The sequence below is a fragment of the Perissodus microlepis genome, chromosome 20 (assembly GCF_051167445.1).
Source record: "Perissodus microlepis isolate ML-2025 ecotype Zambia chromosome 20, ASM5116744v1, whole genome shotgun sequence".
NCBI lineage: Eukaryota > Metazoa > Chordata > Actinopteri > Cichliformes > Cichlidae > Perissodus > Perissodus microlepis.
Genome location: NC_140480.1, coordinates 18,301,153 through 18,326,980, shown reverse-complemented (window position 1 = coordinate 18,326,980; position 25,828 = coordinate 18,301,153). Strand labels below are relative to the sequence as shown.

Below are 25,828 nucleotides of genomic sequence, written 5' to 3'. Positions count from 1 at the left end.
TAGTTATAATACAAAGCATCATTCCGGCTTCTCATCAGCACCATGGACAGCAACCCTAGTCAGAAGTTGGGGAGAACAGGCATATTTATTTAAGCTTATGCTATAAACTCATGCCATCTTCTTCAACTAGGCAACCGTAAACCTAAACCAGGTTTAGCCATGCTGACGTAACTGTACCCTAATGTGTATAACAATGGAAGAAATGAGGAAAACACACTGACCACAGGTCCTCATAGACTGGCTAGACAGGGTTATCATACCAAACAAGCACACTCATTTTAGAAAGCCCTTCTAGGTATGTTACACACACATATTACAGTATGAATGCATACATTCAACAATGCTTCAGTTCTTTACAAAAACACAAACTACATGTCACCAAGTCTTGGAACTCGTATTCTGTCCTTCTTATTTTGAGCTCCACTGTTTTGATTCAACTTGCCAAGCATATTTGATGATATTGCTGCACTGACAAACTATTGTTTTTCACTAACTGTATTACAAACTGTTGCAGAGCTGATGTCAGCAGGTTCATGTGCATTTTCCACAAAATGACAGAGAGCAAGGTGAAAAAGTGCAAGTAAAATCCCAATTTAAAAAAAAAATTGGCACACTGTGTAAGAGGAAAATAAAAGAAGGCGATGATTTGTAGAGCTCATATATTCATATTTTATTCATAATACAATATAGAAAACAAATGTTTAAACGTTACTATTTCATGAAAAATATAACCTCATTTTGAATTTCGATGTCAGCAACGCATCTTAAAAACACTGGAAGAGGACAACAAAAGGCTGGAAAAGTAAGTGGTACTAAAAAAGAAACACCTAGAGGAACATTTTGCAACCAATTAGGTTACTTGGCAACAGGTCAGTAACATTACTTACTGTGAAAACAGCATCTTAGCGAGGCAGTGCTTCTCAGAAGTAAAAATAAGCAAAGTTCATCATTCAGGAAAAAAAATGCAAATTGTGGAAAAATCTTAGAATAACGCCAAAGTGGGCAAAATGGAGGCTCATCCGATCTGTGAAGACTAGCCTTCACAAGATGAGGAACGATTTTAAAAAGCCCCATGTTTTACTTGTTTTACTTAGACAGAGAATCACACACCCACAGAGAAACTCAAACCCTGGGTCTGAGGCCCTGTGACTAGGGATGGGTATCGAAAACCAGTTCTTGTTGAGAACCGGTTCCCACTGTTTCAATTCCTTGGAATTGTTTGCCAGTTTTGCAAACGATTCCCTTATCGATTCCAGTCGCCCCGAATGACGTCACCACGTTGCAGAGCGTCATTTACCTGGCAGGAAACACGGCGCCTAACGCTCAAAAGTTTGATTATACTTTATGAGAACGGATGACAACAGGGCAACTTGCAATACTTGAAAAGTAGATATTTAATTTAAGGGAGGAAACACTACGACTACGCGATCTGCCTTATTACAAAACCTGCCATTACTGTGCGCTGCATTTAGGTGACCATGATGAGAGAGACAGACAGAGTCTGGCTGGCTCAGATGCTGGCAGTTCTCACTGCAGTCTACCGGTAGCGTCTCCTTTCAGGCCAGGATAGACGAATGTCACCGAGCAGTGACTAAGTTTGTGGTAAAAGGCTTGCACCCATTTGCCACAGCAGATGCCCCCGATTTTCAGTAAGTGAATGTGTTTAATTGTAGGCAGGGACATTACTGGATATTCTTGGGTAATTGCTACTGAATAATTTATGTTATACTTTGTTATTGCTACAGAAGAATATTTATTTTATTATTTTACATTTACAATTTTTTTTCCTGGGGACCCTGTGACACCCCATTGAAGAGCCGTAGGCTGTGGATCTCTTAAGATCTCACTGTTGGGTTTGTAAGGCCATGTTACTCCTGAAGATATAGAGAAGATATAAAACAAAGTTCTAAGCTAATCGACCTTAGTGTTCTCCTTTTTTAAAAAGAATCGATAAGAGAATCGATAAAGAATCGAATCGTTAAAGAGTCGAAAATGGAATCGGAATCGTGAAAATCTTATCAATACCCATCCCTACCTGTGACCATTATTTGTATTTTTTCGCAATGTAGCCAGGGTGACAAAAAGCCAGAGCTCTGTCTAGCCAAATATTCTGTCATGTGTTGCTGTGCTGAAGCGAGGTTTTGGCATCAACGTGCAAGATACAGGAGACAGGATGTGAAAGCCTTTAACTTTTATTATTTGTAACCTACAAGGAAGAGAGATAAACAGAGAGCCAGGTCAGACCTGAACCAGGACACGTAAAGGAGAGGACTACACAGGAGAAGCATGAGGGATGATGCAACAAGCAATACAGAGGGTTTAAATACACAAAAGCAAATGGGCAAAGTGGAGACACCTGAAGAGCACAGCTGAACTGAATCTGACTAAATAGACAGGGGAAGCAAAACTGAACATAGTATACTTTCAATTCATTTTTTTTGTCACATTCACAGTATAACATGCAGCGAAATGCTTGTGTCTGAGCTGCGGACAGGCTGCAGACATCGCTCCAAAGGTGTGTGTAGCCTTACCACTATACCAACACAACAAGAGACAAGGAACTATCAAAATAAAACATGAATTAACTGAGCAGGCAACAGATTCATATATAAACTAGACATGGCAACAGGAACACAGATTTGACATAGAAACAGAAAGGTAAACGCTGAAACAAGACTGACTGACTGAGGACTAAACACAGACAAGACAAGGGCACAGGAGAAAAGGGAGGCAAAAATTCAAGGGACTCAAAATATAAACTGAATATACTTGACCTAAAACTAAAACTAACATTTTTAATTAAGAGTTTAGACAAAAATAAAAAAAAACAGGACTATGACAGAATTACTAGAAATATTATGATAAACAAAATTAGAAAGTCTTCACAGAACAAATCCCCAAATAAGTTCACTAAACACAAAACGCTGGGTCAATGACCTGGGAACTATGGCATAAACAAACATTAGCTCAAAACTATCACACTATCAAACATAAAGCGCTAGGGATTAAGCACCTTCTCTAACTTGTATTCACAATTAAAACCGAGTTAGAATTACGAATTAATCTAGCAAGCATGACTTTGGACTGCGAGAGGAAGGAGCAAGGAAAGCCACTAAAAACTATGTTGCTAGTAGTATCTAGACTCTCCAGTGTTGCTCACACACCTCAATATAGTATGTGACAGAACACTAACTACTTGTTAGGTTTCTTTTTCTTCTGTTAACCTGTTAGACATTATACACATCAGTAACCATGTTTCTCTTTTCAGCATACTTGGTTGCCCAATTGTGAAGAAAAGGAAGCTGGAGGAGGCTGAGGCCGGGGAGAACCAGTCCGCTCCCAAGAGAAAGAATCAGTCTGCTAAACAGGCAGCAGATGGAGGGTTGACTGCAGACAGTGACACAGCAGAAGAAGAAGAGGAGGAGCAGAAAGAGAATGAAGGGGATGAAGAAAACAAGGACAAGAAGGCCAAAACAACAAGCAGGCCAGAGTCAATAAAAAGTGAGTAAATCCAAACCAGAGCAGTTGCCTCCTTACCCGCCAAGCAAAACTGGCTCCTGTATACATACTTATTTTAAGTATGTACAGTCAGGGAAAACAATTATTTGAACCCCTGCTGATTTTGTAAGTTTTCCCACTACCAAAGAAATGGTCAGTCTATAATTTCAATGGCAGGTTTATTTGAACAATGAGAGACTTTACTTTATTGATTTATATAGTACTCTTCACAGGATAAAAACCACAAAGTGCTTCACAATAATATAAAACAGATAAACATAAAACAGTACAATCAAATATACAGCACAAATCTAATTAAAAACTAGTCTAAAGATGGAGGGAGAGAATTCCACAACCTTGGGGCCACCGCTCTGGTTTTAAAACGTGTTCGGGGGACTACCAACAGCCTTTGAAATCAATAAAGTAAAGTAAAGTAAAGTAAAGTAAAGTAAGAGACAGAACAATAACCAAAAAATCCAGAAAAACTGGATTTGAAAAAAGTTACAAGTTAATTTGCATCTTCATGAAGGAAATAAATATTTGATCCCTTTGCAAAACGTGGTTTAGTACTTCGTAGCAAAACCTTTTTTGGTAACTGGAGAAGTCAGACGTGTCTTGTAGCTGGCCACAAGTTTTGCACACATCTCAGAGGGGATTTTGTCCCACTCCTCTTTGCAGATCCTCTCCAAGTCATTAATGTTTCACTGCTGATGTTTGGCAACTCTAACCTTCAGCTCCCTCTGCAGATTTTCTGTGGGATTGGAGACTGACTAGGCCACTCCAAGACCTTAATATGCTTCTTCTTGAGCCAATCCTTTGTTGCCTTGGTCATGTGTTTTGGATCATTGTCATGCTGGAATACCCACCCACGACCCATTTTCAATACCCTGGCTAAAGGAAGGTGGTTCTCACCCAAGATTTGATGGTACATGGCCCCATCCATCCTCCCTTTGATGTGATGCAGTTGTTCTGTCCTCTTGGCAGAAAAACACCCTCAAAGCATGTTTCTACCTCCATCTTTGACGGTGGGGATGATGTTCTTGGAGTCATTGACAGCATTCTTCCTCCTCCAAACATGGCAAGTTGAGTTGATGCCAAATAGCTCGGTTTTGGTCTCATTTGACCACAACACCTTCACCAAGTCCTCTTTTGAAACATTGAGATGTTTGGTGACAAACTTCAAAGTTTGAGTAGTTCTGGCCTGATTCCTCACCGTTCTTATTCTCATAAACTCCACGAGGTGAGCTCTTGTGTGGAGCTCCAGACCAAGGGAGACTGGCAGTTATTTTATGATTCTTCCATATGCGAATAATCGCGCCAACTGTTGTCACATTCACACCCAGCTGCTTGGCAATGGTCTTGTAGCCGATTCCAGCCTTGTGTAGGTCCACAATCTTGTCCCTGATATCCATGGAAAACTCTTTGGTCTTGGCCATGATGCAGAGTTTGGAATCTGGATCGATTGATTGCTTCTATGGACAGCTGTCTTTTATACAGGTAACGAGTTGTAAAGGCTCCAAATGTCATCTTGTTACCTGTATAAAATATAAATGGGAGCCAGAAATCTTGCAGATTGATGGGGGATCAAATACTTATTTCCTAGTCAAAAGTTTGGACACACCTTCTCATTGAATGGTTTTTCAGATCTTTTATTGTTGTAATTTGTTATGGAATAATAAACTGTAAAGCCTCTGAAAATGGAGGGGCTGTGCATAAAAGTTCCTAAACAGATAGCGCAAGACCTTTGTTAACATCAATCTCGTTTGTGGTGTACAGAGACAAAATTACAATTTCTGTCACTGTCAACTCTGATGTTACTCTGATGTGGGTGAAGTAGATCTTAAAATGTAATGCCTACTTACATAAAAGTAACATTGTAGACTTTGAAACATATTGATAAAGGTACATGTAGTTGTAATTCCTTACTTCAACCTGAAACTGATCCGAGTTTCCATTTTGTAGTTGAAATATAGACACATTAAAGCATATGTAATCCAGTGTCACAGAAATGAGCTTTGTATAAAAACAAGGACATTAAAAAACATAATCAGTATTTCAGTGACTGTGACGAACAGAACAGTTTCAAGATAGCGGAGAGTGTAGACCAAAGCCAACTTCCTGAACAGTTGACTTTGGTCTACAGTTTGGTTTGCATGCTTCACTTCACTCTTGCTAAACAAATCACATCAAGTCACCTGCAAGATCAGTCACAATGCTTGTTTTTGTGAGATGACACAGACAAAACAATCTGTGGCAATGACATTTATCTGTACTTTGAACTCCACAGCAGAGGCCTCACAGGTGACAAAAGTAACAGCAGTGTGTCCTTCAGCTGACCTTGACATGAACAAACACATCAGTGCAAAGGCTGAGAACAAAACTGTGAGTGAGAAAGCTGGTGAGGAAGTAAAACCTGTGGCACTCACTGATGACCTTCAGCAGGAGGAAACAGAGACAAAGGATGTGAAGGATGCTTGTCTGATGACAAAGAATCAGCCATCTGCGGAACCCGCAGAGCTAACAGGCATTCCTGATCTAAAAGAAACAAAGGAGGCGGAAGAAGCAGAAGAACAGGAAGAAAATGGACAGCAAAAAAGTCCTGAGAATATTGTAGAAGAGAGGGTAATAGAAAGACAAGCGATAAGCCAGAAAAACTCAGATCATCAGTATTCAAGTGGTGATTACGGCCATCTGGCCAAAGAGTCAAAACAGCATAAGAGGGAAGCTGATGAAGAAGAGGTCGAAGAAGAGGAAGAAGAGGAAGAAGAAGAAGAGGAGGATGGAACAGACGGGGAGGTCCTCCAAGAGGTTGACACTCCTTACACTTTGAGTCCACGCACTCAGGGATCTGAAACTGAGGTGTCACTCAGGGAAGAAAAGATCTGTACTCCCATGACTGAGGAAGAAGAGGATGAAGAACAGGAAGGGGAGAGAGAGGGGGAGGATCACAGACAAGAGAAGGAAGACAGTGAGATCCTGGGGGAGGAAGAGGAGGACCAAGACTCCAGTAAAGCCTCTCCAACAACAGTGGTTATAGAGGTCCGCTCTGAGGAGGATGATGATGATGATGATGAAGATGAAGAGGAGGAAGAGGAGGAGGAGGAGGAGGAAGAAGAGGAAGGAGAGGAGCAGGATCGTGTCTCAGAGGGCTCGGGAATAACAGACGACTCAGAGAACTGGGATATGACTCGGGGGAACCTGGGGCTGCTGGAGCAGGCTATTGCTCTGAAGGCGGAGGAAGTGAAGGAAGGCCAGGAGAGCCGGAGCTCCCTGGACTACCAACCATACACATCATCCAGCAAGAGCTCAGAGGCTGCTGCTGTAGCCCGCCGCACCACTCACTACAGCAAAGGTAAGAAACAGCAAAGTCAAATGTGAACGTGTTTGCATAGAAAGTAGGTGTTCATTATCTAAATAAAATTCCAGAAAAAAAGGAAGTCAAGTGTCCAACGCCAGGGTGTGATGGGACGGGTCATGTGACTGGGCTGTATCCCCATCATCGCAGTCTGTCTGGATGTCCTCACAAAGACAGAATCCCTCCAGAGAGTAAGTATAGCTTACCATTAACTTCATCGACCAACATTCAAATGTGTGCACTTTGAATTATCACCATGATTAATAAATACTGACCAATAATGCTAACACACAAACCTGTTTCTAAAAAAGTGTCCCTAATATTGTAGGGTGTTTACCTTGCGATTTAAAGTGCCTTAAGGTGATTGGTGCTATATGACTGGCCAACACTGAATTGACTAGATAATAAAATCACCAAATTCTAGGTAGCATCCTTCAAATTTATATTTAGTAATGTTATTTCGGAATACAATATCATCATAGGTTTTCACAGATGGGTGAATCCCTATCTTTACTTTTGGGGTGCTTTTTTTTCCCTGACCTGTATGTTTGTTTATTAGTTGTGAGGTGTTCCACAGTATTAGACGTCACATCCTCGGCATATTAAGTCAACTATTTTACATAGGCTTTTAACTTTTTTGGAAATCAGGTTGTAATTATTATTATTAACTCTACCAGCTTTACCATTACTCTTACTTCCACTACTGCTGTAAATTCTGCATCTTTGCCTCTTTGCCACTTGTCCTTTTCTAGCTCATACAGGTGTACACGTACATAACTACTGTTACTGCTGTGAAACCACCTAATGCAAGATAAATGCACTGACCTGACTTTGCACTTGCTGTGTGTCTGTAGTCCTGGCCATGCATGAGAACGTCTTGAAGTGTCCTACTCCTGGCTGCACAGGCCAAGGCCATGTTAACAGCAACCGCAACACACATCGCAGGTTAATAAAGCACTCGATACACTCTGAACACTTTTTACAATAGTATATGAAACAGAAATTGATTGTCACTACTTCATAGAAAAGAACTTGTAAAAAGAGGCTTGTATTCTGATGTTTTTTTTAATAGTTTAGTGTTAAAGATCCTAGATCTGAGTGCACACACACACACACACACACACACACACACACACACACACACACACACACACACATTTGCAAAATAATACTGCATAACATTTCATTGTGCTCACACCTGCTTACACTGCTTTCCCAGCAATTCAGTGAGTTTCTATTGATGAGCATTTTATTTCTTTAAATGCAATATCATTGGCATGCCTCCCCATCAGTCTGTCCGGCTGCCCCATTGCCGCAGCTGCTAAGCTGAACAAGAACCAGGACAAACAGGTTCATTTACAGGCTTCAGCCAGTGAACCCTCTTCCAATTCTGACAGAGTGCTCAGGTGAGACATGCAAGAAAAATTTTCAACTAATTGATTCATACAATGTTAAAGTATCAGTACCTAAATCAGGGCTCTTTTTTTAGGCCCATGTGTTTTGTCAAACAGCTGGAGATCCCTCAGTATGGCAGCTACCGGCCCAACACGGTGACCACTACACCTCGAGCAAACCTGGCCAAGGAGCTGGAGAAATACTCCAAGGTGTCTTTTGACTATGCAAGCTTTGATGGTCAGGTTTTTGGAAAACGTACGCTCATTCCAAAGACACCTAGCACTGCTGAAACATCACCCAAAGCCTTCAAAAGTAAGATACAATTTCACTTTGCTTTTATTTTTTAACAACTTACAGGCTTTTTATAACCAATCCAATCCAACTTTATTTATATAGCACTTTAAAAACAACAAAATTGACCAAAGTGCTTTCCAATAATAAAACAGAGACAGCAGTTAAAAAACATACATTAAGCAGACAAAAAATAACTATAAATAACAATAAAATAAATACATAAATGAAAAAGAAGATAAAAATAAATCAGTATATATATTAAATATTAAAACATGAGTAAAATAGACAATAAGATATACAATAAATAAGATTAACAAAATAAAAAGATTAAGAGTGACCAACAGCTGACTAAAGCTGACTACAAGCTGACTCTGGTACGACTCCTAAAAAGCCTTTGAAAAAAAGTGTATTTTTAAAAGTGATTTAAACATTTCAAGTGTTGGGGCCAGCCTAATATGGAGGGGCAGTTTATTCCATAATTTGGGGGCCACAACAGCGAAAGCTCGGTCCCCCCAGTGTTTCAGTCTCGACATGGGGACAGCAAGGAGTGACTGGTCAGTTGATCTGGGAGACCTTTGTGGACTGTATTGGTGTAGAAGGTCTGACAGGTAAGAAGGAGCCAGGCCATTTAAAACTTTAAAAGCAAACAATAAAATTTTTAAATGAATTCTAAAATGGACAGGCAACCAAGTGTAAAGAGGCAAGAACAGGGGTAATGTGCTCACGTTTGCATGTCCCTGTCAACAGGCAAGCTGCAGCATTCTGGACCATTTGCAAGCGTGATAATGAAGCCTGATCAATACCAATATAAAGTCCATTACAATAATCAAGCCGAGTGGTCACAAATACATGTAAAACTCTCTCCAAGTCACAAAAAGAAATAAAAGGTTTTACTTTAAAGAGCTGCCTCAGCTGAAAAAAGCTTTTTCTCACCACTGTATTTACCTGTTTGTCCATTTTAAGAGCTGTGTCAATTTTTACTCCAAGGTATCGTTATGGTTTTAACATAAACTCTCTATGGCACTGTTTGTGAACCGCATTCCCTCTGTGCTTGCAAATTGTTATTTGTTTGGTATCTTCTGATCAATTGCAGTGTTATAATACATCCATATTACAAGTAGATGAAGGCTTAAATGAGATATTTCAAATGACAAAGGCAATATTTATCTCCTTTAGAGATACCAAAGAAAAAAACTTGGTGAATCTGATAAGCATTAAGCACTTTCTTTCACTGTCTTATTCTTGAATATATTTTAGAACCAAGCACTCCTGCAATCTCCAAACAATTTAAACACAGAATAATACAAAAAGAAAAAGATTATGTAGTTAAGGCTGGAAATGATGACCCAAATTAAGGATGCATGTGATGGACCGAGCAGTGAAGGAAAGTCAGGTACAGGTTAAAGTCCAAAAAAGTTTTTTTATTCAACCCCAAAACAAACTCGGTTAAACTATACAGAAAAATCTAAATGTTCGGCCCATAAAAGAGGTCAAAGTAACAAAACTACACAAACACTAACAACAACTGAAACAAACTGACCTACCTAAACAGACAGGTGGAAACTTAAATAGTGGCTGATCAGCCCACAAAAACAAAAAAAGGGATAAAACACACAAAAACCCAACTGAGACTAACATAACAAATTCCATTTCCCCCCCCCATGATCCAGAATTGTGGTATGACCCAATTTGCAGTTCTCCATATAAGCTTGCTCTGCCCCTTTTCCACCTCTTAGCTCATCAACCAAGGGACCCGAGCAGCTGTCACTGAGGTAAAGAAAACAGAAGAAAGATTAAATCATACATACATAACAGTGTAAACTAAAATATCCTCACTTATTTTAAAATACAGTATTATGTGAGTATATAAATGAATTAATTCTAAACCAAAACCAATTCTTTATTACCCTGTAAATGAAATCCTATATCTAAAGGAAGAAAAATGTAAATGTAGTGTTATGTGTAAGCCTCTGTTGTAACATTGATGTTTGGTGGACATTACCACTGTGTGGCTGTAACTGCAGCCATCACAATGCAAGAAATTCAAAAGATACAGAAGGAACAAAAACAGTTGAAAGCCAAGAAAGCACAGAGACTAAATCCAAAGCAGGAAAACAAAAAGCAGTGTTACACACAAGGATCAGCGATATTCTGACAAAGAGGAACACAGGACTAGTTATACACTGAGCCTGAGAAATGACAAACAGCAGGGGAAATGAGATACAGGTGACAGTGAATAAGTAAAAGTAACACATGATACAAAATAAAACTAACCTACAAAGTAAAACATTAAAACAATTAAAAGAAACCAAACACAGAAACAAGAAGACACACACAAAACATGAGAAGAGAGACAGATGGGGAAAAATTCTAATTCTGGTATACATTTACCCTCCTCACATCCATCAAGCACAAGGTAACCTATCAGTTGAACTGTGGGAGGAAGCCGAACTACCTGGAAGATGCCAGGCACAGGGAAAACGTGCAAACTCCACATAAGAAGGCCTCATTTGGTTCCTGGTTTAGACCAGGAGTCTTTTTGCAGCGAGGTGACAGTGCTAACCATTCTATGTGAAATGGTCTTATTCACATTTTTTATACCACCTTTCAAACATAGCTAGGTTCTGCAAAGGGCTTTTATAATGTTTCCCATTCACACTCACATGCTAAAGAGGCACCTGTATCAGAAACAACTTAAGGTGCAGTCCTGAGATTATAGGGGCAGAGAACCACCTGAGTTATATCCAAATGGAATATGTCATTCTACAATTATTCTGATCAATAAATGACATTATACCAAAAAACAATTTTTGTCAGTAACATCTATAAATTTGTATTAATAACTGTATGTTTTTGTACAAAATGTTTTACTTTTTTAAATAATTTATACATAAAAGTTTGTTTGTTTTTTCACTTGCCAAGCTCTGTATAAAATTGTATGAGGTTCTGCTATAACTAAAAGGAAACCTGAACTAGTACTTATGTTGCACTCATATAGTCGTAGAATATGCAGTAATCTCCTCCCAATTTCATGTCTCAAGGAAATCATTTTGTTCCACTTGTACGCAGCTAAATTATTCCCCAAGGCATCCTCCCCCAGTCACAGCATGTCAGGAAGCTTTTCTATGAGCACCTTGTCCTCCAGCGGTTATGACTATAGCCAAGATGCAGAGGCAGCCCACATGGCAGCAACAGCTATCCTCAACCTGTCCACCCGCTGCTGGGAGAGACCAGAGACACTCAGCACCAAGACCAGGGAGCCCTGCACCAAGGTGATGCACAGTGAATTTCATTTAGACGCATGCTTCTTTTTTAAAACTACGGTTTAAAATAGCCTAACAATGAACAGTGTATGAAACTCGTGCTCTTTGAGTTTGCAGTCACTTCATTTGCACACTGTGTCCTCACTTAGGAGGCGGATATTGAGGTGGATGAGAATGGCACCTTGGACCTTAGCATGAAGAAGACCAAGCGGGAGGGAGTACAGTCTCCAGAGCCTTCATCTTCTTTGTCTTCTTCCTCTCAACATGTGGGAGCCACTGCATCTCAGGGCCAAACTCAGCAAGAGTGGGAAGGCCCACTTGACTTCACCAAAATGGGTGGTGTCAAAGAAGAAGACCACGAAGAAGTAAGTACAGATCTACTGTAAATGAGGACAGCTAGAGAAAATGAAAGCGAATCAGAGCTGATTTGTTGGGAACCTACAGTTCTTAATAAATGTATTAGAGCACCTGCAATAAAAACAAGAAAAACACAAATACTTTAGAAATCTGTCAAGATTGAAGTCGTAAATTATTATTAGTGTCATATTAAACCATTAAAAATTTAATTTGGAACGCCAGTAAATATTTTCAATTTGACATCTTAATCAAAAAACAGTAATGTACTTTACTGCTTTTTCTCCTTTCTTGAAAAATAATACATTAGAAAGTTCATTGATAACAGAAATAATTATATTTTAGCTTTAAATTGTTGGTTTGATTAAAGTGATGCACATGGTGGGTTAACCATTACAGAACCATAAAAAATGATTTAGGGAATAAGTAGTACTGTTCAATTAGCCTTACATTGGGTGGTGGTCTAATAAGGTTAAGCACTGTGGCATGGTTTGTGGCTTAGCTGCAGGGGAGCGGTGAAGCTGCCCCACATATCTGTTCTCCATCACCTGGTCATGGCTCCCTACTTCAGTAGGATCCCTGGACCTAAGGGGAGAGGATCACTGAGCTGCAGAGAGAGTGGGCTGTAGAAATTATGCAGCGGACTGTCTTATAAGCTGTTTGCACAAATTTAAAAAAACCTTCACATGCAGGAAGAACTTCCTGCCGGCCTGGGTCCTTGCTACAGTCACTTCTTTTCAGCCAGTGGAGGTGCTAACCCAGATGCTGGCTGACCTGGTAGCTGTGCACCGGGAGCAGGCAGTGGCGCATCGCCATCTCCTAGATAAGCTGCGGGATCATTCCAAGCATGGGACAAGTGTAGCTGAATGTCTGGTTGCTTGGGCTGACTTTCACCTGAACATCACGAATAGGCCATAATGCCGCTGCTCTCTTGCTCTTGACGAAGGCAGTCACACTTTTCTCCTCTCCTCCTCCTCCTCTCCCTTAGCTTCCCTGCTTGGCCTCTTGTGTCCTTGTCTAGTCTCATGTTTTTTGTATTACTTTTCCCTGGAACACTCTCTCACAGAGAGGAATTATGGATTTGATCAACTGGTCCCTGAATGCAATTGACACCCTTTTCTCAACGAGAAGTCTGGGCTCGGGTGAGCCTGAGTGTCCTGGAGGTACTTTCCCTGCTGGATACTTGATGGACGGGTGGCATAACTCGAGGGTCGTGTGCCTGGCGGGACTGTCGATCGAAGACGCTGAAGATATCTATCTATTCGGAACCATGATAACAGGGTTCTTGCTGATCGGAGCTGGCTTGGCCCTGGCTTATCGAAGAATTAAGAAAGCGGAACCGGCTGTTCAAACCCCCACAAGGCTGCCCGCTGGGATTGAAACGATGGGACGAGGCGTGAGTTCTCAAAATGGGCTCATTGAGTGCAGCACGGATAAGATCTTGGAGAAGCTTGCAGCTGCCGTGAACACTCAGAATAAGACCTCTGAGCACAAATTGGATTACACCTTGGAGAAGCACTCAGAATAAGAGTTGTTCGCACTAAAGTAAAAGCCACCATCACTTCATGCGGCTACCACTTTGGCACCAGCTGTGATCTCAAGGCTGGAGCTGAACAAAAACACCCTGATAACAGACGGTGCTTAGACTGTTCCTCCCCTATGCAAGGCCACCTGGGTTGGCTGGAAGACTGTTTACTTAGCCTGGCAGGGCGAAGGACACTGTCTCAGCTGAACTCTGGACACACACACACACACATACACATACACTGATACACACTCATCCCCCCTCCCTTTCCAAACGCCTTCGATGCTTGTCCCCTCCCGGGGAAGATGGCGGTCGACTGGACCAGCGCAGACATGCTGCAGGACCGGATGCGCTGTTTACACCGGCTCTCTATTACCCTTTACCCTCCCCTGTTGCTTGTCTTGTGTTTCTATGGTGTATTGATAGTCATGTGCTTTTTGTATGCACTGAGGTGTTTTGTTTTTTTTCTGTTCTCAAACAGATCTCCCTGTTGGAGCTCAGTCTGGGGGGAGTTCTTTTTTCTCCTCGTATTTCCTCATGTTGTGTATTTACCATTGTTATACCTGTCTGACCTGTCTTTCCCATGTGATGTTTGTGTAATGTATGTATGGTTGGAAGGGTAAGATGGCGCTGGCATGGCTGGCAGCCTTAACCCAATTTCCCTCGGGATGAACAAAGTATGATCAATCAATCAATCAATCAATCAAATTAAATACAGGTGAAAAAATGCATGGAGTAAAGGCTGCAGTTAGCTCGCACCAGACACATCCCTTAATTCTGGGGACAGATTGGCCAGGGTTTATTAACCTTTTGGGGCAGTATGAGGGGATGCATTTACGACCTTTAGCGGTGTGTAGTGTCTGTGCTCACTGGTGATGCGGGTCATCTGATGCTGACTCTGGGGAGGAGGAGATGGCAGGTACTTCACTTGAGGCCCCGCTGCCTCTAGTAATTTACTCCACACACCATTTCCTATTATAACAGTCTTGCGATGACATCCTATGCTCAGCCTTTGACCAAGTGATTAAAATTGATGGATTTATTAAGTGATTCATAACACTCGCACGAAAGAAGAAGCCATGGAAAATGATTTTCCAGGCAGATTATGTGCGCCGATGGCACATGTCCTGCCCGGAGTGTCCGGAGTTGGTTAACCAGCCGGGCCTCCCAAAAGCTCCTTTGTATCCGTTACTGTTAATGGAGGTCCCAGTTGAGCGTATTGGTATGGACCTTATTAGGCCATTTCACCGAAGTACACACAGATTTATATTAGTTCTGTTGGATTATGCACTGCCATATCCCAAAGCAGTGTCACCACCCACTATTTCTGCAGAGAGTGTGGGGCGGGCACTGTTTCAGGTCATCTCCCCAGTCAGCATCCCAAAAGAGATACTGACTGGCCAGGGGCCTCTGTTCATGTCTTGTACACTAAAAGAACTGCACGAAACATGAATTTTAAATTCTTCTTCAGCCACCCCACCAACCCCTCTGTTGTTTACAGTGCAGGAGGTGCCCCAGGCCTCAACGGGATTCCTCCCTTTCGGTTGTTGTTTGGCAGGAAGCCGCGAGAGCATGGAGCAGACTGTCTCCTAAATTGTTTGCACAAATAAAAAAACATTCACATTTGGGAAAAACTGTCTGGCAGCCTGGGTCCTTGCTACAAGCACCTTATGTCTTACCTTGCTTTAGGTGGAGTACACAGCTCCCTCATATACCTCATCTGAAGGTGAGGAAGAGGACCAAGAGAACTTGGAGGACAGGAAATACCCCGGTGAGGTCACCACCACCAGCTTCAAGGTCAAGTTTCAGCCCAAAGACAGCAAAAAAGAGCTTCTTGTGTAAGTCTTTAATATTTTTTACAAACCTTGTGTGATGAAAACCAGCTGTACAATTAAGAGCTGTGGCAGAGAAACAAACCCAGTTGCAAATAATTTTTTTAAATGAATGGCAGTTTGTAAATTGGTCTGTAATGATCTAAAGCAGTGGAATCTCAAGATTGGTTTATAGGAAATTATAGCTAAATGTTTAATACATTTAAGAGGGATTGTGTCAGTAGGGCAGGAAGACGTGTGCATGTGAGAAATTATATCAATGAAATATGTCATGTAAATCAGTGCTCGCAAAGAAATTTTGAAATTTGGGTTGTGGGGGTTCATTTGGGACAGATGGAAAACTTTGTGTATCCTCATATTAAATAAGAAGTGTAAAACTACTGACAAAGGATTAATCAAGGCCTCAGTTTCAAAGGGTTAATAAGCAACTGTAATATTTTTTTGGGTTCTGTTCTGAGTGGAACATCTTTTGTGGAAAAACAAATTTTCTGACCAGGTCAGTAGGCTGGTCAGAAACCTGGCGTCAGCAAGTCAGCAATGTGCGTATTTTGGTTCATTGTCCTGCGGAGAGCAGCCTAAGTGGCCTTCCAGGTGCCAACAGCTAAGCAGATGCTGCTGCACAGAAGAGACAGAACTCTCAGCTTCAGTTGGTGGAAACAGAGGAGGTTGATAGATGTTAAATGTAGAGACACCATAGCCAAAGACGTCACGGTACTGTGTTGTTGATCCAGGATAGCTGCTTGCTCCAGGTGGACAGTGCTTCTAACTCCTGGTTGGCTCGTTTGGTTTTCCTGTTAATGTGCAGATAGACGCCAGAGGAAAGACTAACCTTGGCACCGACAATGGCATAGAACTCTCTCCAAATGCAGGATGTAAACTGGGGTCCCCGATCGAATGCGATGTGTTGAAAGAACCCACAAACTTTTCTCAGTGAGTTGCTAATAATAGACAGCAATGAAGTGACTGTGAAAGTTCCAAACAGGACAGAAGGAGGCAAGATCTCTAACGAGGATGATGAGGGTTTCATCTTTCCCATTACTGTAACTAAGTCATTCACTTTTATTGGAGAGAAGGAGATACATGACTCAGGACACTGGTGATCATCTTCATAATGGGAGGAACATAAAGATAATTTCATCTTATCTACAAAGTCACTGATAAATATATGACGCTCTGTTAAAATAGCCTCTTTCACTGTCTCATTGTTTGATAAACAAACAAACCCGTGGTCTTTCATAGCTGCTCTGCTTTTCAACAGGCATGCTGAAGACCACAAGTTCTATTATTTAGCCAGGGTGAGCAAGAAACAAGAGACAGAAGGTTTCTGTCTCTTGTTTGTCACTTTCTGTCACCTTACTCATTTTTCTTTCTGAAAAATGAGCAAGGTGACAGAAGGTGACACACGAACGGTTGTGGCTGAGGACATGGAGCAGGTCATCTACCAAGCAGAATGTGGGTGGGTCAGTATCCTCAAGTACTGAACTCAAGTTCCTCCCAATGCTCCTGACTCACAACTGGAGGGTGTGTGTGAATGTTAGAGCGGGCACCAAGGTTTGAACATGTGTGTGGTTGGGTGAATGAAGCTTGTAGTAAAAAGCACAAAAGAGTACTCAGAGTAGACAAGTGTTATGGGGGAATTCAAGATGGCGCCGTAGAGTAGACATTGTGGCTGAGTGAGCTCCAGTGGTATTTGTTAATATTTATCTCATATCTTTATATTTGAACGGCGTCAAGTACAGAATTTCCAAAGGGGAGTGTTTTGACATGAACCTGGACAGTTACTTCCTAAAAATCTCGGACAGAAGTACAAAAAAATAATTGAGGAAAACTCCCAGTTATGCTGAAAACGAAGAGGAGCTAGGCACCATACCGGAGATACTGAGCATGTCTGCTAGTCCCGGCTCTATGGAACCAAGTATTGTTCACGCTTTGGATAGAATAACAGATAATCTTACTAAAGTAATTGACTCCAAGATTTCTACTGTTCTCGAAGCTATTAAAGAACAGACCTCACAGCTGCAGGCGATTGCCACCAGAATGAATGAGGCGGAGAAATGGATTGCTGATGTGGAGGACACGGCGACATTATCAGAGGCTAAGCTGGCACAACTCGAGAAACAAATACATGAGATGCTAGAACATAAAGATGAACTTGACAACCGAGGTCGCAGGTGCAACGTACGTATAGTCTGCTTACCTGAAGGCACAGAGGGCCCAGATCCAGTTAAGTTCCTTGAAAAGTGGATCCCGGAGTACCTCCAGATGGACACAAAGGCAGGGAGGCTGAAACTTGACCGAGCACACCGATCCTCAGCACCGAAGCCCGGCGTTGATCAACGTCCCAGGCCACTTATAATGAAGTTTCACAACTATGCAGATAAACAACGCGTGATGGAGGCGGCTCGTCGGCTTGGATCCCACCAATCTAACAAGGACAGCCCCACATGTAAGGAATCTAGGATTTCCTTCTTTAATGATTATTCGGCTGAGGTCGTTCGAAGACGGAAAGCTTTCGATGATGTAAAGGTGCGTACCTTGAGAGTAACGGTGAACGGGACTCAGAGGAGATTTAACACCCCGAAGGAGGCCGTTTCGCTGCTTCATTCACTGGAACAGAGGCAGGAAGACACTACTCCTCAGTAACTTGTCTATCAGTAGGTGACTTATGGTGACTGGTGGTGGTCAGAGGGCCTGGTGGCGCCAGTGTCCGGCAGCCTCGCCTCTGTCAGTGCGCCCCAGGGTGGCTGTGGCTACAATGTAGCTTGCCATCACCAGTGTGTGAATGTGTGTGTGAATGGGTGGATGACTGGACATGTAAAGCGCTTTGGGGTCCTTAGGGACTAGTAAAGCGCTATATAAATACAGGCCAGGCCACTTAAATAATATGGCAAGTAATCAGCTGCATTTGTGTACATGGAATGTAAGAGTGGTCCATAATCCCATTAAAAGGAGAAAAATACTCACCTTTCTGAAAAAAGAACACATTGATATTGCACTTTTGCAAGAAACACATTTATATGATGTAGAACACCTTAAATTACAGCAAGGTGGAATTGGACAGGTATTTTTCTCCTCATTTACCTCAAGAAGTAGAGGGGTGCAATCCTTGTGAGGAAAAGCCCCCCTTTTTCAAATACAGAGTGTGTCAAGGACAGGCATGGAAGGTATGTTATAGTCAAGGGAATATTATTGGGTATGGTTGTTTCTATATTGAATGTTTACTACCCCCCTGCTCATCCGTCTGATTTTATGACCACAGTATTTACAGACTTCGCTGAGATTAACTCTGACATTTCTATAGTGGGGGAAGATTTCAATTGTATACTGAATCCTGTTATTGACAGGCTCCCCCATAAGCCTTTGCCTCTCTCACCACAAGCTAAGGCACTTAATTCTATCTGTGAAGGTTTGAGATTTGTAGATGTATGGAGAATAAAACTAGGATTGATTTATTTATTTTTTTTACCAGGGCTATTATTGCACTTAGTCTTATCGTGTGAAATTGGTAGTATTATAATCTCAGACCATGCCAATGTAATGCTGGATCTCTCTCTCAAAGATATGGTAAACAGAGCAAAATACTGGAGGTTAAATACAACTATTCTAAAGGACCATACATTTATATCTTACTTCAACACTGAGTTTAGATATTTTTTGTACATCAACCTGCAGTCAACAAATGACTCCGCCCTACTGTGGGAAACTATTAAATTATACCAATAAGCGGCAGCAGAAATTGAGGAAGCAGAATCAGTTAATGACAGAACTTAAAACAAAAGAAAGTACTTATGCTGACTCCCCAACTCCTGCCTTACTGCAAGAGATATCTGCAGTCAGATCAACTTTAGATAGCCTTTTTACGCAAGATGAAGAGCTTAACCTTAAGTTTACTAGACAAAGATTTTATGAACATGGAAACAAACCCTGAAAATACTTGGCATATCTTACCAAGAAAAGATCCGAAACACAAGTTATTACAGTTATTTGTGATGCTCAGAATGAGCGCGTATATGATAGTAAAACCATAAATAACATCTTCAAAGAATTTTATTGTAGACTATATACATCTGAACAACCAGTTGACGCACTGGAATTAATGGAGGATTTCTTCTCCAGGCTCAATCTGCCTACCATAGCAACAAAACGACAGACCACCTTTAATGCTCCCATTTCTAGAGGGGAAGTACTAAACGCTATAAAAAACTTTAAAGAACGGAAAAGCCCCAGGACCTGATGGTTTTAGTAGAGAATTTTATAAAGAATTCAGTGAGCTGTTAATAGACCCATTACTTAATATGTTTAGTTATTCCTTCTTGCATAATAGATTACCTCAGACTGTAAGGGAACCTAATATCTCTCTTATTTTGAAGAAGGGGAAGTGTGCAGAGTCTTGTTCCTCTTATAGACCGATAGCTCTTCTAAATGTGGACCAGAAGATACTTTCTAAAATATTAGCTACTTGACTCGAAACTCTCCTGCCTCTAATTATTAAAGAAGAGCAAACAGGCTTTATAAAAGGCCGCAATTCCCGTAACAATGTCAGGCGCCTTCTCAGTCTAATTCAGGCTGCTCAGCAAAGGAACATGGGCGGTTTGGTGCTTTCTCTGGATGCAAGACATCAGTACCGGCTTTACTTAACATTATTGATACATTTAGTCAATTTTCTGGTTATAAAGTAAATTTGACTAAGTCGGAGGCTATGCCAACTGGGAGCCCTAATTCAGTGCCAACTGGACTGTTTTCTTTCCTCTTCAAGAGGTCCCCCACAGGTTTTGTATACTTAGGGATATTTATAACGCCAAAATTTAAACAAATGTATAAAGCAAATTTTGCCCCTCTGTTCGAGAAGGTAAAGCAGGATTTGGAGAGATGGAATTCCCTACCCGCTTCCTGGCTAGGACGTATACCAATGGTTAAGATGAATATTTTGCCTCGACTGTTATATCCTGTTCAAATTATTCCAGTTATAATTTCAAATAGGGTGATGAAGGATCTGAATGGCTGGCTAAGCTCTTTTATATGGAGCAAACGCAGACCAAAACTTAAGATGGCTACACTACAGCTCCCAGGTTCAGTAGGGGGTTTAGATTTACCAAATATTAGAACAGGGGTGGGCAATTCCAGGCCCCGAGGGCTGGTGTCCTGCAGGTTTTAGATCTCACCTTGGGTCAACACACCTGAATCACATGATTAGTTCGTTACCAGGCCTCTGGAGAACTTCAGGACATGTTGAGGACCTAATTTAGCCATTGAAATCAGCTGTGTTGGTTCAAGGACACATCTAAAACCTGCAGGGACACCGGCCCTCGAGGCCTGGAGTTGCCCACCCCTGTATTAGAACATATCAATTGAGTACTCACATGTGCTATATTCATGACTGGGTCACAAATAATTCACACTCTATCTGGTTGGGGATTGAAACCTCTCTTTCAAAGTATCCATTAAGGGACTAACTGTTCTTTAAGAACTTTAAAGATATTAGATCGGGCTGTGATAATCCAATCACACTTAATACACTTAAGGCCTGACGGTCAGTATGTCGAATTGAGGGAAGGTTGAAGTTAACATCTATGTTCACCCCTATTGTGAATAATCTTCACTTTCAACCGGGGATGTTTGATATAGGTTTTAAGGAATGGAAGAACAAAGGAGTTCACAGACTGAGGGACTTATTCTCCGACAATGTGGTTATGCCATTTGACCAAATGGTTGAGAAATATTCTCTCCCCAAACATGACTTTTTCCGTTATTTACAGATAAGGCATTATATCTTGCACAGTACTAACTTCAGTGACAGTCATGAAGTCTCTCATGTTAAGAAATTATTATTTTTAACAGATAAAGAGGTACCTGTGAAGATATTTTCTACGGCTTTATATTCTGTACCTTCAGTGATGTCACAGAGGCTTAAAGGCACATGGGAAAAGGAGTTAGGTATAATAATTGATGATGAATAGTGGAAACATGTCTGGAGTTATGCCAAATCAATCTCAGTTTGTAATCGTACCAAAGCAATACAGTTAAAAATCATACACAGAATGCATATATCCATATTTCGCAGACATCAATATAATCCTACCCTTTCACCCATGTGCATCAAATGCAAGACAGAAATTGGTACCCTAACTCACAGCTTCTGTTCATGTTTGAAATTGCAAGAATATTGGTCTAATGTGTTATCTGAAATGGAGAAGATTTTGGGTTGTAAATTGGAGATGGACCCTTTGTCTCTCATACTGAGTCTCCCCAGCCGGTGGTTAATATCCAAGAATAATAGGAGGTTGTATTGTATTCTCACCTATGCGGTGAGGAAGAATATACTACTCCAATGGATTAATGAAAAAGCACCAACTATTAAAGGTTGGAAAAGAGTAGTGTTGGATCTAGTGCCATTGGAATATCTTACATGTGTACTGCACTCAAAAACAGACCAATTCTTCAAGTTGTAGGAACCATACTTGAATTATGTGGAACCTGATGTCTCTAGTATTATGTTACAAGGATTCTCTTGAGTGTTCAAACTGCAACGTACTACTGGGACCACAGGTATTGTACTGTATTGTATTCTTTATTTACTTTTTAGATGGATCTGAGCTGGTGTTTTGTTTTGTGTTTAGTTCTCAGTCTGTTTGTTTGTTTTTGTTTTTGCTTTGTTTTGGGGTTGTTTATTGCTTTGTGGGGTGTTTTTTTTGGGGGGGGGGTTGTTTGGTGGGGTTTTTTGGGGTTTTTTTTATGGCTCTGAACTGTACACTTTATTATGTTATGTAATTATGTACTATTTGTGAAAATGGAAAAAAAACTAATAAAAAAAAAATATATACATATATATATATATATATATATATATATATATATATATATATATATATATATATATAAAGAAAAGTGTTATAGTTAAGTACCAGTCGATTTATACAGGTGTTTTTGTTGCTTGCTTTATTGCATATGTGATTATGAGTTTCTCTTTTAGAAAGGGAGAGTATTAAAATGAAATGAAATGAAAACATGGGAGCAAAAGACAATGCAAGACACAGGATATGTGCACAAGAAAGCTTTTGTTTTCTGAAAAGTCTGTAGAAGCACTACACTGATCTGTGAATGTGTTCTTGACCCTAGGTGTCCTACTCCAGGCTGTGATGGCAGTGGACACATTACTGGCAATTACGCATCACATCGGAGGTAAGACCTCAAATCTAGCTTAGAAGTAATGTCCAGTGTTTGCTTCTGCTGTTTTCAAAGTGTGATTATAGCAAAAAAAAAAAATCATTCATTTTGGCCTGTAAAAAAAAGAAAGAAAAATCTCATTAGCCTGTCTTTACTAAGTCTGTCAGACAGCAGTCAGAACACTGTTCACCATTACTGACACACAGTTTGGTCAAGTTACTTGAAAATAGTAATTAGTTACTAATTACTTCTCCAAGAAAGTAATCCCATTACTTTACTGATTACTTATTTTCAACAGTAATTATATACTTTATTATTTTATTACTTAGTTTAAAAACATGATACACAATCTGAATAGGTAATAAAGCAATAGACCTTTCAGCCCATTTTTCTGCATAATCCATCATATAAAATTGAATCAAATGGAAAAGCCTCTTTTTAAAAATTGTTTTATTAGTTTTAATCTTTTAACTTTATGCACATTGCATCGAGCAAACATTTTATTATATGTAACTGTCTTTGACTTGAAGAAAATTGTTTAACAGTTAAACCTGTTTTCTGCATATTCAGCATATAAAATAAAATAATGCGTTGCGTTTACACTCACTCTTTCAAATAGATGCAAGTAATGCACAGCAAAAGAAAAAACTCAAATCAAAGATTCAGCAGCACTAAGTCATGCCACTCTTAAATCTACTTTCACCTGTTTAGCAGGAGTGGGACTGGTGGAGGTTTGCCACCGCAGTGGTCATGTCAGTGGGGGGATCCGGGGGTTTCTCTGTGAATTTCACATTCCCGTGGCAGCGTGCTCGGTGCTTGTTCAGATTTGAAGTTTAATTTTACCCTTTTTACGGAATCAAACTCAAAGTAATGTGAGTACTTCCAAGCTTTAAAAGCTGCATGGTCGTACTCTCTCCCGTCCTCCATATTATCCATTGTTGATCTACACACGTCTGTTGCTGCCACGGACATCACATGCTCGTACTTCATTGTCATGAGACACTCTTACAAACAAAATCACGGTTTAGTAATGCAGTAACACAGCGTGTTTACGGGAAAGTAACAGTAATCTAATTTGCAATAGTAATCCCTTTACACGTTACTTGAAAAAAGTAATCGGATTACACTTTACTGCCCATCTCTGCTGACACATTACTTTTATGGCATCCAATCCTGTGACTTTCCTAGTGTGTGTCTATAGCTGTGTTCACTGCAGGAAAAGCAAAGCATTCAAGCTTCTCACACATTATTACCAAAATACTGTATTTACTTATACTGCCCTCTACTTCCAATACCTGGCTGAAGTCAGCAGTCAGACCAAACTCTTCCTCTCCTCAGAATAAGCACAATGACAGGAGGGTTCAGGTTCCCTCTCTATACTTAGACCAGGTGAACTTGGGCAAAACTGAGGAAATATCCACCTGCTGGTTTCTTGTGTGGGCATGTTCTTCCTATTGGCCAGATCTATAAATATCAGCATGAATTGTTGTCTGTATTGCCGTGAGAGCCTTGGAATAAAATCATGACAAGGGTGTACCCTGCCTTCTCATCCTATGACAGCTGGAAAAGACTCTAGCCTCCATTCTCATGTCTTTAAATTGAATAATCACAAGACACATAGAAAATACTCGCTCGTTTTTTTCTTTACTAAACCCAATTTTTTTTACTCTTCATTGACAGAAGCAAAATTCATACAGTGCTTTAAAAGACAATTTCAAGCTGAAGAAGGTGCATCAATCATGAAGAACATTGTTTGCGTTCCCTCAACAGCAACACTCTTACTGTGGACTTACTGATGACATTATTGAACAGCAACAAATTTGCAAACATGCATATCCCAAATCATGCAAGAAGGTGGAATCAAAGAAGTAAACTTTGTCTAAGTAACAAATGAACATGTTCATCTAGGATACAATGAAGTGGTAACAGTGAGTCAGCTCTGAACAGACTTCAGTTAGTCCAGAACAAGGCGGCCAGATTAGTGTTAAAGTGTTCATACTATACAAGTATCGATAAAATGCATGATAAACTTTCTTGGCTTTCTGTACAAGCTGAATTATACGATGGCTTACTTGTATTTTTAAAGAAAGCAATACTGTTAAACACACCATATTTTTTTTCCGCTCAGTTGCAATATCCAGATGAAATACATAATCATAGTACACGATTTTCAACAAACCGCAATTTAGTAACTCCTCGAGTTAAACGCAACTTTTTGAAAAACTCTGTTATATTTAGAGCACCTTTTCAGTGGAATAAGTTGCCTTACGCACTTAGAGAATTGGCTTCTATTCATAATTTTAAAAATCACTTATAAGCCTATTTAGGCAGCTTTTAATTCATTGTAAATACTGTAAGAGGGCAATGTCATTTGTAATGGAAATTTGTGTATTTTGTTTCAGTGTCATTGATATTTATATGCTTATATTTTCTTAATTGTAAACCTTTACTGTGGATATAAGAGCCAAATTATGCGGATATTTGGTATCCACTTTATTGTGTAATATTTTATTTGATTGTATTTGATGGTTTTGGCCCCAGGAAGATTAGCAACCACTGTTGTGGAAGCTAATGGGGTTCCTTATAAATAAACAAAAATAAACAAACCGAAAAGGTTTCCCGTAGTTATATAACAAGTTTTAAGTCAAAATACATTTCAGTCATTGGGAGAATAGTGTGTAAGGCCATCTCATTCCCACAGCTGACATATAGCTTTGGTCCCTCTTTCCTGGTGACTCGCACATTCCATACCAATCTGTCTTTATTGGAGGATACAGTAAGTGATAACGACAACAGGCCAGCTGGTTCTTTTTCATCAATACTTGACAAGCATCACATTTCTTTGTTTAAGGTTGGCTGCTCCGATGTCCACTTCTGTGAGGTTGTAGTGGGAACAGATAATGTTTCTGCCACTTGTCCTAGAATGCGTTAGACCAGTTTTGAACCCTGTGTCACTGATGTTTGGATAATATGGACCTACTTTTTGAGTAAGCAGTGAAGGTGTAAGAATGAAATGATTTGAAACATACCTGGACATTGTACAGCATCTGTGGCACATCCAACATGTGGCCAGTCCACATGAGATCAAATAGTTTGTCATATTCCAGCCACCACAGAATACAACTTTATTGTTATTTTGAAGGCGACT

At 40.4% G+C, this 25,828-nt stretch overlaps 1 protein-coding gene across 9 annotated transcripts in view; it reads left to right on the top strand.

Moving 5' to 3' along the window:
• Positions 1-25,828, top strand: part of myt1a (myelin transcription factor 1a) — a 52,043-nt gene that overhangs the window by 3,418 nt on the left and 22,797 nt on the right. For 8 of the 9 annotated variants that reach the window (XM_084916870.1, XM_084916867.1, XM_084916865.1 and 5 more), the window contains 10 exons: positions 3,269-3,501; positions 5,786-6,850; positions 6,925-7,044; positions 7,708-7,798; positions 8,146-8,259; positions 8,343-8,560; positions 11,612-11,814; positions 11,955-12,170; positions 15,374-15,522; positions 22,633-22,695. In XM_084916870.1, the coding sequence (XP_084772996.1) occupies positions 3,269-3,501; positions 5,786-6,850; positions 6,925-7,044; positions 7,708-7,798; positions 8,146-8,259; positions 8,343-8,560; positions 11,612-11,814; positions 11,955-12,170; positions 15,374-15,522; positions 22,633-22,695 (2,472 nt within the window). The remainder of the gene's footprint in view (positions 1-3,268; positions 3,502-5,785; positions 6,851-6,924; positions 7,045-7,707; positions 7,799-8,145; positions 8,260-8,342; positions 8,561-11,611; positions 11,815-11,954; positions 12,171-15,373; positions 15,523-22,632; positions 22,696-25,828) is intronic. The other variant, XM_084916866.1, reaches the window with a different exon arrangement.